The 17,426-nt window shown below is 54.1% G+C and overlaps 2 protein-coding genes across 4 annotated transcripts; one reads left to right on the top strand and one right to left on the bottom strand.

Annotated features, from left to right (window-relative positions):
• The first annotated feature begins 9,534 nt into the window (after nucleotides 1-9,534).
• On the top strand, nucleotides 9,535-11,450 carry CUTA (cutA divalent cation tolerance homolog). Of its 2 annotated transcripts, none has more exons than XM_087703159.1 (6): nucleotides 9,535-9,630; nucleotides 9,845-10,044; nucleotides 10,538-10,597; nucleotides 10,696-10,741; nucleotides 11,141-11,190; nucleotides 11,294-11,450. In XM_087703159.1, exons 2-6 carry the CDS (start codon nucleotides 9,875-9,877, stop codon nucleotides 11,394-11,396), a joined length of 429 nt encoding a protein of 142 aa, XP_087559285.1. In that variant the 5' UTR covers nucleotides 9,535-9,630; nucleotides 9,845-9,874; the 3' UTR covers nucleotides 11,397-11,450. The 2 variants fall into 2 exon arrangements, with proteins under 2 accessions (XP_087559285.1, XP_087559284.1); XM_087703158.1 differs by lacking the exon at nucleotides 9,535-9,630 and adding an exon at nucleotides 9,689-9,730.
• A 381-nt stretch (nucleotides 11,451-11,831) lies between these two features.
• On the bottom strand, nucleotides 11,832-17,418 carry PHF1 (PHD finger protein 1). 2 transcript variants are annotated; one of them, XM_087703155.1, is made up of 14 exons: nucleotides 17,021-17,418; nucleotides 16,842-16,923; nucleotides 16,652-16,747; nucleotides 16,466-16,551; nucleotides 16,101-16,249; nucleotides 15,753-15,848; nucleotides 15,599-15,667; nucleotides 14,943-15,066; nucleotides 14,193-14,260; nucleotides 13,896-13,997; nucleotides 13,619-13,763; nucleotides 13,437-13,540; nucleotides 13,292-13,351; nucleotides 11,832-12,267 (listed from the first exon to the last, which is right to left on the bottom strand). In XM_087703155.1, exons 1-14 carry the CDS (start codon nucleotides 17,225-17,227, stop codon nucleotides 11,973-11,975), a joined length of 1,683 nt encoding a protein of 560 aa, XP_087559281.1. In that variant the 5' UTR covers nucleotides 17,228-17,418; the 3' UTR covers nucleotides 11,832-11,972. The 2 variants fall into 2 exon arrangements, with proteins under 2 accessions (XP_087559281.1, XP_087559280.1); XM_087703154.1 differs by having other exon boundaries at nucleotides 11,832-12,270; nucleotides 17,021-17,401.
• Between the last annotated feature and the right edge of the window lie 8 nt (nucleotides 17,419-17,426).

The raw sequence follows: 17,426 nt of genomic DNA, 5'->3' as shown, positions 1-17,426 counted from the left end.
CAGGCTACTTCAGCTGACTGCAGTTCTGTAGTTCGGCTGTTCAAATCTCACCGGCTCAAGGTTGACTCAGCCTTCCATCCTTCCGAGGTGGGTGAAATGAGGACCCGGATTGTTGGGGTCAATATGCTGACTCTCTGTAAACCGCTTAGAGAGGCCTGAAAGGCCTATGAAGCGGTATATAAGTCTAACTGCTATTGCTATTTTTGACTACTTGTTTAAACTCTTATTTTACGGCCAATTTTTCATTTCGGTTGCAGGATCATTTTTACAGACGTTGCACTGAATGACTTTGGCAACTGTGTTATGTCATTGCATATAATAGTTTTTTGTGATCTTCTTGCACAAGAGGAGTGTATGAGCTACTTTTTTCTTCTGCTTTTCTGACAATGTTTTTCCTTTTTTCTTTCCCTCGTAAGTGGCCTTGGGTTGCCATGTGCAAGAAGGTGGCAACATAAATTTTATAAATAAATAAACACGCACTTTGAATCATCTGGTAATTTTTTTCAATTCAGGCCTTGATTGTATTGGTTCAAATAGCTTCCTCTTGAGCAGTAAGTAAGTGAGATAACAACAACAACAACATGGACATGGCTTAAGATGGGAACTATCAAGAAAGAAACCAAAGATTTAATACTGGTTTCTCAAGAACAAGCACTACAAACTAAGGCCATGAAAGCGAAGATACAAAAATCCACTCACAACCGGACACTTCCAGTTTGGGCGTTACCTGCAGGAGTTGTTTCGTTTTTAACAGCTACGGACCCTTGGCTGCGTTAAGCTGTCTAAACAGCATCCATCAACTGTTTGACAGTTTGATTACCTCTCCTTCGGGCATAGGAGGAGGGGTGAGAAGCTGTGTTTGGGAAATGCTGCATTCAACCTCTCCCAGAACATAAATCTGGGGCATGGAAGGTCTGAGCCGCCCTATGACCCAGTGAATTCTCCGCGCCAAGGATTTTTTCTGCCTTTTTGCAGAACGAAGGCATACGTCCACCCTCAGCTCAATGATTGATTTATACCTGATTCCAACACGGGCAGACAGATACCGGAGAACCTCTAATTGTATGTATTACAGTCTTTAACTCCATTTTTTTTTTTAAAAAATCCTTCTGACAAACTTCGTGGCAGCAAGACAAAGACAAAGATGGCGCCGAACAGCTTTGTAGGCGTGGTTATCCTGTGATATTACAGATTTTCACAGAGCTTAATCTATTATAGAGTTCAAGACCATCTAAAGATCATTAAACCAGTGGTGATTTATTAGTAAACTACATAGGTAATTATTGGAACAAGCGACTTGTCTGGATTTAGTAACTGGGTGCAAGAGAAGATTAAATGAGAAATGGCCTCTAAGCATAAATCAAACGCCTCAAAGAGCGCAGGCAGTTCACCTGCTCCGGCATCTAAATTACAGTCATTACTCCCCTCCCAACCCCCTCCTACTCCTGCTGGGGAACTTTTGACTCGAGAAATAACTGCAAAAAGAATTGTGTCGGGGGGCAGAGCCTGGATGCCGTGACGAGACGACGTGCGATCTCAAAGCTCTGAGATCGCACTCGATACTTTTATTGCTGGGTGGTTCTAATGGACCTAAATCATCCCGAAGAGATGGTGAACAGGAAGATTACATCTTGCTGATCTCTGGGATATCGCAAAATCTCCAAGAAAAGCAGGTTTAAAGTCTTCGTCTGGTAGTAAAAATCCCAGTCTTTTAAGACAAAATCAGGGCAATTTGAAGAAGAAGTTTTTTCAGCTGGTAAGAACCTTTTATTGTTTAAAGAAAAACGGACTGCCTAAAAATTTTTAAAACTAATTTAAATTAAAGAATAGAAGAACCTAGCGGTGATTTTGATCTTTTTAATGGTTTTGGACAGTGCTTATCTTACTCTTTAAATGTTATTCACGTGGATTGATTCTAAGTAAACCTTTTCAAACGGATAGATCACTCCAACATTTCTTCTGATTCTCTGTAAGCTGGCTGTAAACTAATTGACTACAATTTGACTGTTTACATCTTGACACTTTTATTGCTTGGCTGTTCTGGCTTAAGATCTGATAAGATTGTACAGCTGTTCCCTTTGTAGTCTGCTTTCACTTGCGAATGCTTCAGTGGTATATGGTTGGCATGCTTACTTGTTATTTAACAAAAAACTGGACAAAAACTTTAAAAAGTCATATTTTAAGAACTGCTTTACTGCGGGTTTGGAAAAAATATCAACATAAATTAAATGATAAGATACCTATGTGGGCAATTCCTAGACATGCAATTGAAAATATAAATATAGCACAAAAACAGGATAGAATTACTTATAGACAGCTTCTTATTTTGGAAAAGGGGGTACTACAATTAAAATCCTTAGAGGTATTAAAAGAGGAGAAGGTAGTTCAAACATGCTTCCAGTATGGGCAATTACAGGCCCAGTGGAAAATAGATCAAAAAATTGGTTTTGTCCAAATTGAGGACAACTTATTTAAACAAATAAGAGATCAAAGTTTAATGCATATAAAGAGGATATATAATGTATTAATACAGATAGATTTGGAAACAGAGTTAGTTAAAGATTGTATGGTAAAGTGGGCTCAAAATATTGAAGAACCAATAATGTTGGATACATGGGAAAGAATCTGGGTAAAAAATGTGAAATTTACACAAGCTCAAAACCTGAGAGAAAATTTTTACAAGATGTTCTATAGATGGCATTTAGATCCTAAAAAGCTGGCTTCTGTGTATCCGAATTTACAACCCAAATGTTGGAGATGTGGTTCTCTCGATGCTACATATTTCCATATATGGTGGACTTGCCAAAAGGTTAAGGCATTCTGGGTTAAAATATGGTGGATTATGCAAAATATCTTCAAAAGAAGGATAAAGTTTACTCCTCAGTTATTCTTACTAGGTATATGTACTGACTTTACAGCGGTAGAGACTAACTTGATTCTGCACCTAATAACGGCAGCAAGACTGTTGGTGGCGCAATACTGGAAGAAGGAAGACCTGCCTACAACTCAAGAATGGACATTGAAAGGCACAAATTTAACCGAGATGGCTAAAATATCGGCATATCTTAAAGATCACTCAAATGAGAGATATAAACGAGACTGGAAAAAATGGATTGATTATATACAAAATAAATACGGGACTAAGAAATTCCAGTTAGCCTATGCTTAAGGTCAGGAATGATTTAAATTGTTTAAAGTTAGCTTAGCAAGAAGAAGCTAAGATCAATGTAGAGATGTTATTAATTTTTTTATTTCTTTTTTCTCAATAGATTTTAGACTGTGTTTGTTAAAAATCTATACCATGTACGGGTTCTGGGAAGTCGGGGGGGGAGGAGGTGGGGTGTCAGGGGGTCGGGTGGGGGGAGGGATATATTGGAGAGATACAGGTTGATAGATGGAAGAGTATAATTCAAAATTAACTAATCTTAGTTAAATCCATTGGTAATAGGTATAGTTAAATAAAAATTGATAATGATAGTAATGTATACAATGTTGAGTTGTTATGATAAGTAATAACTGGATATGAGAAGGGAAGGTTAGAAATATTTTTGGACTATATATAAAGATTATTAATAACAATAATAATTATCATTAAAAACCAAAACTATATACAGTTAAATTTTAACTAATAGGGGGAAAATGCTACGATATAGGATATAGTTAAATAAAGAAAGGATAATGATAATAAATTATATACATGGAGGATTAGAAAACTTTGGTATTAAATATTATGGATGTTTAGCTAAAACAGGATATGAGGACTTAATGTTAATGGAGGATTTTATAAATAAGTAAATGAAATGCCAGCATGTGGTTATGGATTGAATCTTGGTATACTTAAGGAGGAAGGATGTTTAAATAACTGTAGTCAAATAAAAGTGGAGGTATGATGATGTTAATATAGTAAATATTTGAGTTAAGATATTTGAATTAATATGAATTATATTTGATGATGGTGGAAGAGATGCACAAAAGCTTTTTGTAACCAGCTGATATACTTTTTACAATATATGTTTGTTTTGGAAATAAATAAATAAATAATTTTTTTAAAAAAAGAATGAACTGTGGCTTTATTTGAGGCTTTAAAAAAATCATGCAGCTGCGATGGAAATTAAAATACAGGAAAAGATCTGTTGCTTTTAAGGAATTGTCAGAAGAAGTTATGAATTCACTCATTAACACACACCTACACAAGGAACTATATTACAACAGTCCATGAAACCGCTGGGCGAGATCATTCGGAGGCACGGGATAAAATACCATCAATATGCGGACGATACACAGTTGTATCTGTCCGCCCCGTGCCAACTCAATGAAGCGGTGGACGTGATGAACCGGGGCCTTGAGGCTGTTAAAGACTGGATGAGAGCTAACAAACTGGTACTCAACCCGGAAAAGACCGAGTGGCTGTTGTGTTTTCCTCCCAACAATTTGGCTAATGTCCCATCAATCAGGCTGGGGGGGCAAAATTTATACCCCTCAGACAGGGTCCGCAACTTGGGAGTCCTCCTGGACCCACAGCTGAGTTTTGACCATCACTTGTCAGCTGTGACCAGGGGGGCATTTGCCCAGGTTCGCCTGGTGCGCCAGTTGCGGCCCTACCTGAACCGGGAGGCCCTCACAACAGTCACTCGAGCCCTTGTGACCTCTAGGCTGGAATACTGCAATGTACTCTACATGGGGCTGCCCTTGAAGAGCATCCGGCGACTTCAGCTAGTCCAGAATGCGGCCGCGCGAGTGATCGTGGGCGCACCGCGGTTCGCCCACATAACACCGATCCTCCGTGAGCTGCGCTGGCTACCTGTTGATCTCCGGGTGCACTTCAAGGTCCTACTTACCATCCATAAAGCGCTCCATGGTAGTGGATCTGGCTATTTGAGAGACCGCCTTCTGCCAATTACCTCCCTGCGTCCCATCAGATCACACAGGGTAGGCCTCCTCCGAATTCCATCCGCCAGTCAGTGCCGACTGGCGACTACGCGGAGGAGGGCCTTCTCAGTTGCAACTCCGACGCTATGGAACAATCTCCCCGTGGAGATCCGCACCCTCACCACCGTCCAGGCCTTCTGCACAGCCCTCAAGATCTGGCTATCCCGTCAGGCCTGGGGATAAGACTTTACTCTTGCCCCTCCCGAATGTTGAATGAATGTTGGGTTTTTTATTGTTAATTATTTTTTATTCACATTTTCTTTTATGTCTTGTCTTGCACTCCCCTCCCTCATTATTGTAAGCCGCCCTGAGTCCCCTCAGGGAAAAGGGCGGCCTATAAGTGTTCAATAAAACAAATAAAACAAAACAAGTCCAGATTCGTAATCAAGAAATTAGAGACGATATTTTAGAGGCTTTTAAATGCCCATCTGGCTATGTATCAGGAATCGAGGACAAATTGGAAGATCTCAGTGACTCCAATATTAACCTGTTAACGAAAATTGATGTGGTCCAACGTAAGGTTGATGATGCAGAAAATGAAAGTATAATGTTGCAGTACAGACAGATGGAATTTGCTTTAAGGATAAAGAGAAAAACCAAGGAAATTTGAAGCAGATCTTCTCAAAAGCTTTTGATCAATTGATGGGACGGCCAGGAGGGGATTTCGATTGGCAAATTGACAAGATATGTCGTATTAATTCCTGGCTTGCCAGACAAAAACAACTCCCAAGGGGCATTGTGGTGTATTTTGCCACGAGAGATACGAGGAATTTGATATTGCAAGAGTCTTACAAAACCAAGTTGCAAATTGGAGGTCAGGAGGTGACTGTCTTGAAGGAAATACCACCCAAAATGTTGAGATCAAGGAAAGATTATGCCTTTTTAGTGGATGGGCTCAAAAACCATCAGTTACAGGTCAGATGGGAAGCTCCAGCTGGGTTAGCAGTTAATTACCAGGGACAAAGATATCGTCTTAACTCAGTATGGAAGGCTCAAGATTTTTATAATAATATACTGAAGGCTGGACATCCTCCCCCTCCTGGACCCGGAGAAAGAGAACAAGAAGGACAGAGCAAACAGCAAGATATCCAAGGATCATTAAGGTTGGACCAACTTCCTCTCTCAGAACTAGAAGGAGTGAAGGAGCAAAGGCAAACCCGCATGGTCACTAGGCGTATGGAACAAGAGTTAAAAAGGCAACAAGCTTCGCAACAAACACACGCAACGGTTCAAGAAATCACAGGTTTCAGCTCAGAAGCGGTGGGAGGAGCCAGGCCGAAAGCCAAACTACAGGATTTTCAGATGGCTCTTAAAAAGCTTCAGGAGCTAAAGATGACAACTAAGTTCTTAACCTGGAACGTTAATGGCTTAAATTCCCCACAGAAAAGGAAGAAAATAAATCATTATTTGAAACAATTTAAGACTGACATAATTTGCCTGCAAGAGACACATATTAGATTATCTGACCAGAAATATTTGATCAATACAAGACTTGGACAACACTTTGCAGCTTCCGCCTTGGAGAAGAAAAATGGTATGGTTATATACTTAAGAAAGGACATGAAAGCTGAATTAATTGAAGCAGATTCCCAAGGAAGATATATTGTAATAGAACTGGTATTAGAAGGCGAAAAGGTGCTTTTAATGGGAATATATGCTCCCAATCAAGAAGACAAATTTTACAAAATGCTCCATACTAAGTTAATCCAGTGGGACTATAGATCTTGCATATTGATGGGTGATTGGAACGGTGTTCTGGATACCAAGAAAGACAAGAAGGGTCTTCTGCAAAACATCCAAACGCGAGCGAAGTTACCTAAGTCTTTTTTCGATATGATGGATGATATGGAGCTAAGAGACATCTGGCGAGAAAGAAATGCAAGAGAACAGGACTTTACATTCTTTTCTGATAGACATCAATCTTTTTCCAGGATTGACTTCATATTAACAACAAATGGAGGTATAACTACTGATTGTACTGTTATAGAGACTAACTTGATTTTGAACCTACCAACGGCAGCAAGACTGTTGGTGGCGCAATACTGGAAGAAGGAAGATTTGCCTACTGTTCAAGAATGGACGTTAAAAGTAACAAACTTAGCAGAGATGGCTAAAATATCAGCATACCTCAAGGATCACTCAGATGAGAAACATAAACTGCAGTGGAAAAGATGGATTGATTACATTCAAAATAAATATGGGACTAAGAAACTCCAGAGAGTTTATGACTGAAAAAGCGAGGAATGTTATAATCTGTTTAGAGTTAGCCTAACAAAAGAGGAGTTAAAGCTCAAATGAAAGATGATACTAACTTTCTTTAAGTTTATTTTAGAATATCTTTGTTAAAGATTTATACCCTGTATCTGTTCTGGGAAGTCGGGGGGGGGTAGTTGGGGGGGGTTGGGCTCGGGGGGGGGGAAGGGAAGGTAAATATTTGTAAAAGTCTTTTTTTCAAAAATTTTCAATTAAAAAAAAATCCACTCACAACCCAAACTGCCGACTTTGCAATAACAAAAGTCTAAACTCTTTCACATTTAATATATAAATGCAACAAAATCGCACAAACTGATTTCAAATCTAGACATGACCAAGTTGCTAAATTAATCCGCTGGTCATTACGTAAAAAATATGATTTACCCGTATCCAGAAAGTCATGGGAACATAAAGTGGAAAAAGTTATCGAAAAAGAGAAGGTGAAGATCTTGTGGGACCTTCGAAATACAAACGGATCGTCATTAGGAGCCCAACACCCCAGATACCACGATTTGTAGAGGGCCGAAGTGTAGAGTTCATTGATATCGCTGTTCCTGGAGATGCCAGAATCAAAGAAAAAGAACTAGAAAGAATAATGAAATATGGCGACCTGGCCATCGAAACCACACGGCTATGGATGAAGCATGTTAAGAGTGATGCCCATTCTCATCGGGGCACTTGGCACCATGTCCAAGGATTTTACAATTATACATCCACAAATGGCAGCTTCCTGCAATAAACACCAGAGGAACTGCAAGACACTGTGCTTACATCTTATATCTTAAGAAGGTCCTTGGTTGAGACCTAGGACGCCGGCAGCAAACCGTATCAACCATTAGCACCAGTCAGTGGTATTTGTGATGCATTTTTGAATGTTCAGTTGGCTGAGTTTCTTGTTTAATGAATAAAGGAGATAAATATTAAAATGTATCATAGCCGCCCAACTCCAGCAGACTCTGGACAGCAGACAACACAAAACAAAATCCTTAAAAACACAGAAAACAGAGCCAGTTTGGTTTAAATGGTTACCAAGCTAAAAATTGTTGAGTTCAAATCCGGCCTTAGCCCTGAAAGCCGGCTGGGTGACCCTGCCATTCTCTCACAGCCTCAACCCACCTCGCAGGGTCGTTGCTACTGTGGGGAAAATAAAGAGGAGGAAGGCGTGTTGATATGTTCGCCGCCTTGGGTTATTTGTAAAAATAAGAAAGGCAGGAAAGAAATTATAGATGAACAGATAGTAAAACCCACAGTGATCCCACCGATGCAGCCCAACTGGGGCGATCTTAGATCGGGGGTCTCCAAACTAGGGAACTTTTAAGGCTTGTGGACTTCAACTCCCAGAATTCCCCAGCTGAAGTCCACAAGTCTTAAAGTTTGCACACCCTCCCTGATCTAAGATAACACAAAAAAGACAAAGCAGAGCCAACAAAGGGTAATATGGTAATATGTTAAGACTGGACCAGAACGCAACCCCTCTAGGAATGAAGGGGGGGGGTACCCAGGCCCTCCCAAGAGACCCCCAACCTCCACAGAGGGAGCTTCTCTTCCTCTTTCTAATGCCCGGGGTCACATTCCTGAGGTTGGTGGCCATATATCAATTTCCAAGATAGAGAGAGAAGAAAAGGTACATTTTGCTCCCCAAGGGAGAGATGAGGAGGGGTCTCTTCAGGGAGGGAAAAGCCCCCCCCCATCAAGGCAGTCTCCAGCAGCCACTCCTGAGCAGCAGAGGGGGGGGGAAACAGAAGGTCTGGCCCAGAAGTTTGGGGAGGGGTGGGGTATGTGGGGGCGCCCCCAAAGCCAGAAGCCAAAAGGTCCGGGGAGACCCCCACCCAGCTATGCCTTTGGAGGGACAAGCACCCTCCCTCCCAACCCCCGACCCAGAGGAGAGCCGGGAAAGGGGGAAACGGGGGGGGGGCTTTCCCCATTCTCAAACGGGGAGGGGTCCCTCTGAGACTCCGCTAACAGCCCCACCCCCACAACAGCCCCCCGGGGGCGGCATTGGCCGGGAGGAGCCAAGGGGGCTGCATGGGGAGGGCGAGTCCGGTGGGCCCGCTTCAGCCTCCAGGGCAGCCGGCGGAGCCAAGGGCTGGGCGGCAAGAGGAGGGGGGGCGGCTCCGGGGCAACCCGGGGGTCCATGGGAGGGGAGGGGGGCTCTGCTTCGCCCCCTCCCCCCCATGGGAGAGCCAGCGTTGGGGGGGAGGGGGGCGGGGGCAGGGCGGCCATGGGGCTGGTGTTTGGGGTGGGGGCGTCACCCCACAAAGCTCAGGGTGGCTTTATTGCAACCGCTGCTCCGGGCGAGCGAAGGAGGCGGCTCTCCGACCGAGGCAGCCTCCGCGGGAGGGGACGGGGCGGAGCCCTAAGGAAGGGGAGGGGCTTCCTCCTGGCCGCGCAACCTCGTGGCGGGGGAGGGGCCCCGTCGGGCCGAGCGGCGGACGCGACAGGAAGCAGGTAGCGGAGCCTCCGAGGCGGCCCCGGCCGGTGCAGCGAGGGGGGGGGGGTCTTCTGCGGGGCGAGGGTCTCCATGCTCGGGCAGAGGGGCGCATGCGGGGTAAGGGCCGCGCCGGTGTGGGGGTGGGGGTCTGGGTGTGGGTGGGGGGGGTTGTTGCTCCTCCGCGACCCCCACCCGCCTCCCTCCCTCCCTCCCTCCCTCCCTTCCGCGCAGGTGGCGGCGGCGCTGCTGCTGGCGCTGCTGATGGTCCCGGCGCTGCAGCGGCTCTCCGGACGCCTCTTCTCCGCTTCTTCTTCTTCCTCCGCCTCCTCCTCCATGGCGGCCGAGCCTCCTCCTTCTCCGCCGGCCCCGGGGCTCCTCTCGGCCGCCTTCGTCACCTGCCCCAACGAGACGGTGGCCAAGGACATCGCCAGGTGGGCGGGGGCAGCGCCGGGGGGGGGTCTGCTGGCTGGGAGGCCGAGGGGGGGCTTGAGGGAGGGGGCGGAGTCTGCTGGGGGTCGAGGGGGGGCTGGATCTGCTTGACGGGGGGGGCAGAGGTCGAGGGGGTCTCCTTGGGGGTCCCTGAGGATCAAGGGGGGCTGGGTCTGCTGGGTGGGGGGCTGCCAGGGGTCGCGGGGGTCCCTGAGGGTGAAGGGGGGCTGGATTTGCTGGGTGGGGGGGCTGACGGGGTCAAGGGGGTGTCCTTGGGGGTCCCTGAGGGTGAAGGGGGGCTGGGGCTGCTGGGAGGGGCTGCCAGGGATCGAGGGGGTCTCCTTGGGGGTCCCTGAGGGTGAAGGGGGGCTGGCGCTGCTGGGGGGGGGCTGACAGGGGTCGAGGGGGTCTCCTTGGGGGTCCCTGAGGGTCAAGGGGGGGCTGGGTCTTCTGGGTCGAGGGGGGCTGCTGGTGCCTGATGGTTGGTATCTGCAGGGCCCTGGTGGAGAAGCAGCTGGCGGCCTGTGTGAACGTCCTGCCCCAGGTCACCTCCATGTGAGTCTCCCGGGGGAGGGGGGCTGCTGGGGGGGGGAGAGGGCCGGGGGGGGGTGGTGGTGTCCCGGGCTCAGCTCCCCCTCCCCTGTCTCTTGCAGCTACCGGTGGAAGGGCGCCATTGAGGAGGACGCAGAGGTGCTGCTGGTGAGTGACGGGCGCAGGAGGGGCGGGGGGGGGCGGCAAAGAAGGCAATGCCTTTCCTGGCTCCCCCAAGGGAGGAAAGCCCGCCTTCACCCCACTCTTGCTGGTGGGGGGAGGTGGGAGCCCTGCATCCCCATTCCTGTGCCCCCACCAGGTGACCAAGTGGATGTGTGTCCTGAATCCCCTCCCCCAATCCATTGCCCCCCCCCCCCTTCGCCCACCCAAGGGGGCTTGAAACCCCAACTGGGTGAGCCCAAGGTGTGTTGGGCTTTGCGTGTGGCACCCATAGGGGCAGTTTGGCTGAGGAATTGGGGAGGGGGCTCCAGCTTCACAGAGCCATGGCTACAGATTCCATCATGGTTGTTCTCTTACCCCCCCCCACCCCCCACCCCCCCACTACAGATGATCAAAACCCGCAGCTCCCGGGTCTCGGCTCTGGCGGAGTTCGTCCGGTAAGGCAGAGGAAGCTCCCCCTCCCTTCAGGCAGATACGGGGGGGGGGTGATGGGGGGAAACACTCGGTGACTACATCTCCCCTCCCCCCTTTGGCTTGCAGGTCGGTGCATCCCTACGAAGTGGCCGAGGTGATCTCTGTGCCCATCCAGCAGGGAAACCCCCCGTACCTGCGATGGGTGGAAGAGGCCGTGCCCCCCGAGTGAGGGGGCCCTTGACCAGCCTGTGCCCACAATAAAGCCCCCCCCCCGGGGGGGACTTTCAGGCTCCGGCTTCTGTCTGCAATTGTCCTGCGGGCTCCGGGGGGGGTGCTCCTCGCATCTTGGGGGTTGTGTGGGACCGGGGATGGGGGCTGGGCGGACCCCCCTTGGCAGCCCGGCTGGGGCCCCACCCTGGAAGAAACTGCGGCAGCCGAGTCTCACTGAAGCTCTTTATTCAGCCTCTGGCTGTGAACGGGAGGGGGGACGTGGGAAGGAGCAGCGGCCTCTTGAAAGAAGTCAACAGTGGGGGAGGGGGGCAGGCAGACCCCTCCGTCCAGGGGAGCCACGCCCTGCCCCTCTCAGCGCTCTCCCTAAAAACTTTACTCAGAAACAGTACAAAAATAAACGAACTCGGGCTTCGCTCCACGGGATGGTGAGGAGGGGTGGGGGGAGCGCAGGTGGCAGGGTCCTCCGGCCAGGGTTCCTCTCCTGGGGTCCCCAGATACCCTTCCTTCTGTGGAAATCGGGGGTGGGGGGTCCTTGTGGCTGCAGGAGGGGCCTCGCACTCCGCCAGCAGGCAGCCTAGAACATGCCTCGCCCGTCCCACTCCACCAGGTACTGGACTGTGCCGTCTGTGGCGATGCGCCGGGCCAGGATGCGGACGGCCTCCCCCCGTGCCAGCTGGCCCATCGCCCCAAAGTAGCTGCTGCTGGACGGGGCGCAGAGGGCGGAGGGCATGGCGGGGGGAGGGGGCACGGCTCGGCGTTTGAGGGGAGGCATCGGACAGGGCAAGAAGGCGGGGGCAGGGCGCTCCGGAATCTGCTGCTCTGTGGCGGGGGTAGCTGCCACGCAAGGGTCAAGGGGGGGCTCACCGCCCCTGCTGCAAGAGAAGGAGGAGTGGTTACTGCCGGCCCCTCCCACCACAGAGGGCCAGTGGCCTCACCCCGACAGACGGGGCCCCTCTGCGGAGGCTTCCCAGCCCCGGCGGGAAGGGGAAGGGGGGAGGGGTCTGGCCAATCCCTATCCTGGGTGTACCTCGGAGCCCCGTCAGCCGTTGGGTGCGTCCCATCCAGAACACGGGCAGCCCAGCTCCACAGACATCCTGTGGCAGTTTCAGTACCCTGCGTGGTGGCATGGCCAGGACCGGAGCAAGTGGCGGTGGGCACCCCGGCTGCTTTGGGGACCTTCCTGCCCAGGTGGGGTTCGGGTCCTGTGACCGGACTCAGGGGAAGAAGCCGGTGTACGGGACTGCCAGCGTGCCGGGGCTTCTCTTTCGGGACGGCCCCCGACTCTGGGTGGCCCTCCTGCAGAAGCACTGATCCTGGGGAGGGTCTCCTGGCCGCTCAGCCGAGGGACCCTTTGAGGGCCTCTCGAGAGAGGGAGCAGGTGTGGGGACTGGCCCCTCGCAAAGGGAACCTGCAAGGGGACCTCGGGCCCTGCGCTCACTGGCGCCACAGAAGGGCTGCTTGCACCCCGGGGGGAAAACCACTCCTGCACAACCCCTTTCTACACAGAGGGGGAACCCTTGCTTTGTGGGCAAGGGTGGCCCCACGGCAGGCCCAGAGGCTTCCAAGGGTTCCCCCACACACCCCTGGCCCGTTAAGGTTCCTGCCCAGCCTCTTGAGTTTCTGTCAATGGGCAGGTCTCTGTCCCCGCGATGCCCCTTGCCTGCAGCCCTTATCGATAGGACCAGCCTGTGAGGAATCATTGGGGACCACGTCCTGCCACTGCAGCAGAGGCCCAACACCCAATGCAGAACCTCAGTCGTGGCTGGACCAGGGGAAGGAGGCACACCGGTTGCCCCTCTGGGCCAGAGGCCCCCCTCCCCAATGGGATCCACCATCTTGGCCCCAGGGGGTTGCTGTGGGGACCCACACGTCCCTCTGTGTGGCCCTGCTCACCTCAAGGTCCCTGCGGTGTTGGCCGAGGGATGGAAGGAGGCGAACATCCGAATTGGAGTGCTGGGGGGGAGGAGAGCAGAGCATCAAGAGGGAGCCGGCCTGGCGAACCGTCCCTGCCCTCTGTGCCCCCTGGCCACAGCCTCACCTGTCCTGGCAGCGGGCATCAGTTCGGCGGAAGTTGTATGTGCTGCAGCTGCCGCCGTAGCCGCTGTAGCTCTGGTTAGGACTGAGCGGGCTCTGCACCAGCTCCTGTGCAAAAGCAGCATTGAAGGGCCGCTCGGGGGTGGGGGCAGCATGGACCCCACCGCCACCCCACTCCCCACTTACCTGAGTGAGGGCCCTGGCCAGCCGCTCCCTCTCCCTGGTGCTGCGCTGCTCCGTGCTCAAGGCTGCCCCCGGGGCCTTCGGGCGATGGCGCCTGTCCCTCCTGGGCTGCGGCCCCGACCCACGCCTGCCCTGCCCTGAAAGCAAGCTGTAAGGGGCCCTCCTTATCTGTGCAGCACGGAGGGGGGCCAGGGGGAAGGAGCTGGGAGGGGGGCAGCTTCCTTCTCTCCCCAGGCCCACAGCTGGGGAGGCCAGTGGGGCAGAGAGGGCTCCTTCTCACCTGCTCTCGGAGAGGAGGGGTGGCTCGGGGGCCGGGGGTGGGACTCGCAGGTGCAGACCAAAGAGCCCCTTCCGCTTCTTGATTTCCTTCCCGGAGATGAATCTGTGGGGCAGAGGAGAGAAGGGATGGGGGGGGGTGCACCAGCACAGCTCCCTCCTGCGACCCAGACTCCCCTCGGGGCTCCCCCAGGCGATTGTACTCGTCTGGGGAGATTCCTGTGGACAACCAAGTGCAGCACTTCAATTTTGCCCTTGTGGGTCCGGTTCTTTGCGCCCGACCGCCCCGAGTGAGGCCTACCTGTCCTTGTGGCTGGTCAGGGCAGTCAGCAGCTGGTTGTACCGTTCCCCTTTGGGTGTCTCGGAGAGCTGCAGGGGCCGAGGAGGACAAGGACAATGAGCAGCAGCCCTGCACAGCCGCCTGCGTAAAACACAGCCTCTCCCTCCCCACAGGGACCCGTTGCCAGGCCAAAGAAAAGGGTCCGGTTTAGCCGAAGGGCCCAGAAGACGATGGCCTCCCCAGGGCGGACGCCTTGTGGAACCAGCTGGAAGAGCACGGCCACTGAAGGGGGGCTACGCTCTTCCCACACACGCCTGTGGTCCCTCGGGTGGATCTATAGGAAGTCCCTCCTTCCAAGGCAGTGGCCGCTGGGGTCAAAGGTCACTGGGGATTGAAGGGGGGGGCTCGAAGCAGCTGTGCCTATGCCCCGATTGCCCACCCCCCAGCCTGTTGGTAGCCGCCTCCAGCCCTGCATGCAGATTCCCACTGGGGTTTGGAGGCAAAGGGCCAGAGCCTGGGACCTCACTTGTGGCAGGGGTACCTAGCAGCATCAATCGGCTTCTCGGGGGGCCCAAGCGCCCCCCCATCCAGCCCCTCCTAGAAGGCCCACCAGCAGACGGGAAGGGGCCGCCCCGGGTTCTTCAAAAGAGGCACCGGCTATGTGTCCACCCCACCACGACACAAAGTAGGCAGGAAGCGGAGGGAATCCCCCCCCTTGTGCCCCCCTCCGCCCATCACACACACACACACCCAGCCGGGCCCTGCTCTGACCTCTCCCAGCAGGAGGCTGTCCCAGTTCTCGCTGGCGAAAGGCAGGATTTCTCGCTCAAAGTCGAAATATTTCTTCTTGCAGCAAATGCTCAGGTGATACAGGATGAGGTGGGCCACGTCCACCCTAAGAGGCACCAATACTGGAGTAGGAAGACGCCCACCAGCCCATGGCCAGGCCCAGGCCATGCCCACACCTGGCAAGGGCTTCTGGTGGGGCCAACCTTTGCCCTGTGACACCCCCCTCTCGGCCAGATTTAAAACCTGGGTCAGTGCTCGGCCTCAATTTCTCTCCCACGACCCCAGGGTTTCCCACTGAGGTTGCTCGGGTTCCCTTCACACACGGCACCCGCCAATTGGCCGCCCACGTCAGGCCCCAAAGCCAGAACAAGCAGCCCCCACCCCGGCCCTTGTGAGCTTGACGGAGGGAAGCGCCCTCTGCTGGCCGGGGAGGAAGACAGCTGCCATCCGAGCCTGGGGCTCTGGACCCTGAGAAAGTGGGCCCTGCGGAGGTGGTGTTTGGCCGCAGGCAACCAAAGGCTCAGCTGGGAGCGGCATCTACACAAACGCAAACCCTGAAGCCCCAGGGCCGCCCAAACATCCCTGGACAAGCCCAGAAACGCTCAACCCTCCCCGCCAGCGGCCCCAGCCAGACTCACCAGCGCAGGGCCAGGCGCCGGACGCTCTCGGGGCCCAGAGTGCAGACGCAGCATTCAAAGACGTAGAACCTGCCCAGGGTTCAAGAGGTTAGCGGTGCCTGGTCAGCCCCCTCCCCCATTCCCCCCCCTCACATCTCCTGGGTGGGGGGCTCACCTGTCCCCATAGAGGAGGGGCTTGCTGAGACACTGCGTGCAGGCCTCGTGGAACCACTGCCCACAGCGGCAACACTGCAGCATTTTCAGGTTCCACCTGAGCCAGCGGGAGGGAAAGAGGATCAGACTACGGAATGGGGGCCTCAACACCCCCCCCCCGAAAGCTTTGAGAGTAGACCACCCCCCCCCCGACTCCAGCTCAGGGCACCCCCCACCTGAGCTCCCTCTCCCCCGTCTCACTCCCGGTGAGCCTTCCTGGATGGACCAGGCCGTCTCCTCCCCCCTTTCATGTAGGGCTGCCATCCTGCCCCCGTTGCCCCCCCCACCCCCAGGCCGGGCACGCACTCACTCGCCGGGGCCTCCGCAGTAGCAGTAGCACTGTTGCCGGTTGGTCAGGTGCTCGGCGTCCCAGTCGAGAGACTTCAGCTGGTAGGGCAGTACCAGCTTCATGCCCAGCATGGCCTTGGCGTAGGGCCCCTTCTTCAGGGCCCCCCCACGCTGCAGGGCGAGAGAGGGAAGTGGGAGGCGCCTGGGGGGAGGCCGGGCTCGGGGGGGGGGCAGAGAGAACTGAGGTTGAGCCCCCTCCCCAAGAGCGGGCAGGAGGGTGTGGGGCCAGGGAGGACAGAGACCCCGAGGCCGGCCGGTCAGCAGGACCAAGGAGGGCCGTTGCTTGGGGGGGGCACGAGAGGGCCCAGCTGACTCCCCCCCTCTCACCTTGGTGGCCACGGCAAAGACACATTGCCGGCAGGTCCAGGCGGCGTCGCTGAGCACGCGGGGCAGGTGGCATTCCTGGTGGTAGGCTGCGGGAGGGGGAGGGTGTTAAAGTGGGGCCTGCAGGACGGACACCCCACCCCGCCCCACCCCTGCCCCCCATTGCCCCCCCGCCCCTCTGGGGCTCACCGTGGCTGCACTTGTCGCACCTGACCAGGCGGTTCTCGGGGCTGGAGGCCTCGGAGCGGCAGACGCTGCAGGAGGGCTGCTCGCCCGGGACGGCCGCTGCGGAGGGAAAGGGGTCATCGTGGGCAGCCCTTCTCCCCCCTTTTCCCAGCCGGGGGAGGGGGACCCTTGGGGGGGGGGGAGCAGCACCCACCGGGGTTAATGTCCTTCCACAGGACCAGGAACTGCGAGTCGTCCTCGAACTGCACCAGGCACACTTGCCGGGCGGCGTCCACCTGCGGGAAGAGGTGGGGGGGGTCCGTCAGGGGGCCCGGCAGGTGCGGAGGGGGGAGGGGCGAGGGGAGGGGGGGGCGAGGGGAGGGCGGGGCGGACCTTCTTGATGGTGCCCAGGTAGAGCAGCCCGTCGGTCCAGCGGGCCAGAACGTCCTGGCCTTCCCAGAAGCGGGGCCAGGGGGCGGCGGGGCCGGGCGGCGGGGAGGCGGCGGCTGGCCGGGCCGGGCGCTTCCAGGGTCCGGAGGTCAGGCGGGTGCTGCTGCGGGTGCCGCGCGGGACGGAGGCGGCGGGGGGCTCGCTCGCCATCGCATCGCCTCCTGCCGCTGCCGGGAGGCCCCCGCGCCAGTGACGCAGCCGACGACGGAGCCCCGATGGAGCGACCTCCAGGCGGGGCGGGCGCGGCCTCGGGCGTCCCCGGGGGGGGGGCGGCGGCGGAGGCGGAGCAGGGGGGCCGGTGGCGGCGGCGGGGGGGTCGCGGGGGGGGCTGCACCGGTGGGGCTGCTGC

The sequence above is a fragment of the Thamnophis sirtalis genome, unplaced genomic scaffold, assembly GCF_051295495.1.
Source record: "Thamnophis sirtalis isolate CommonGarterSnake01/CBP01778 unplaced genomic scaffold, rThaSir2_p1.2 scaffold_29, whole genome shotgun sequence".
Lineage (NCBI taxonomy): Eukaryota > Metazoa > Chordata > Lepidosauria > Squamata > Natricidae > Thamnophis > Thamnophis sirtalis.
The sequence above is the reverse complement of the archived record's forward strand: the minus strand, read 5'-3'. Positions and strand labels throughout refer to the sequence as shown.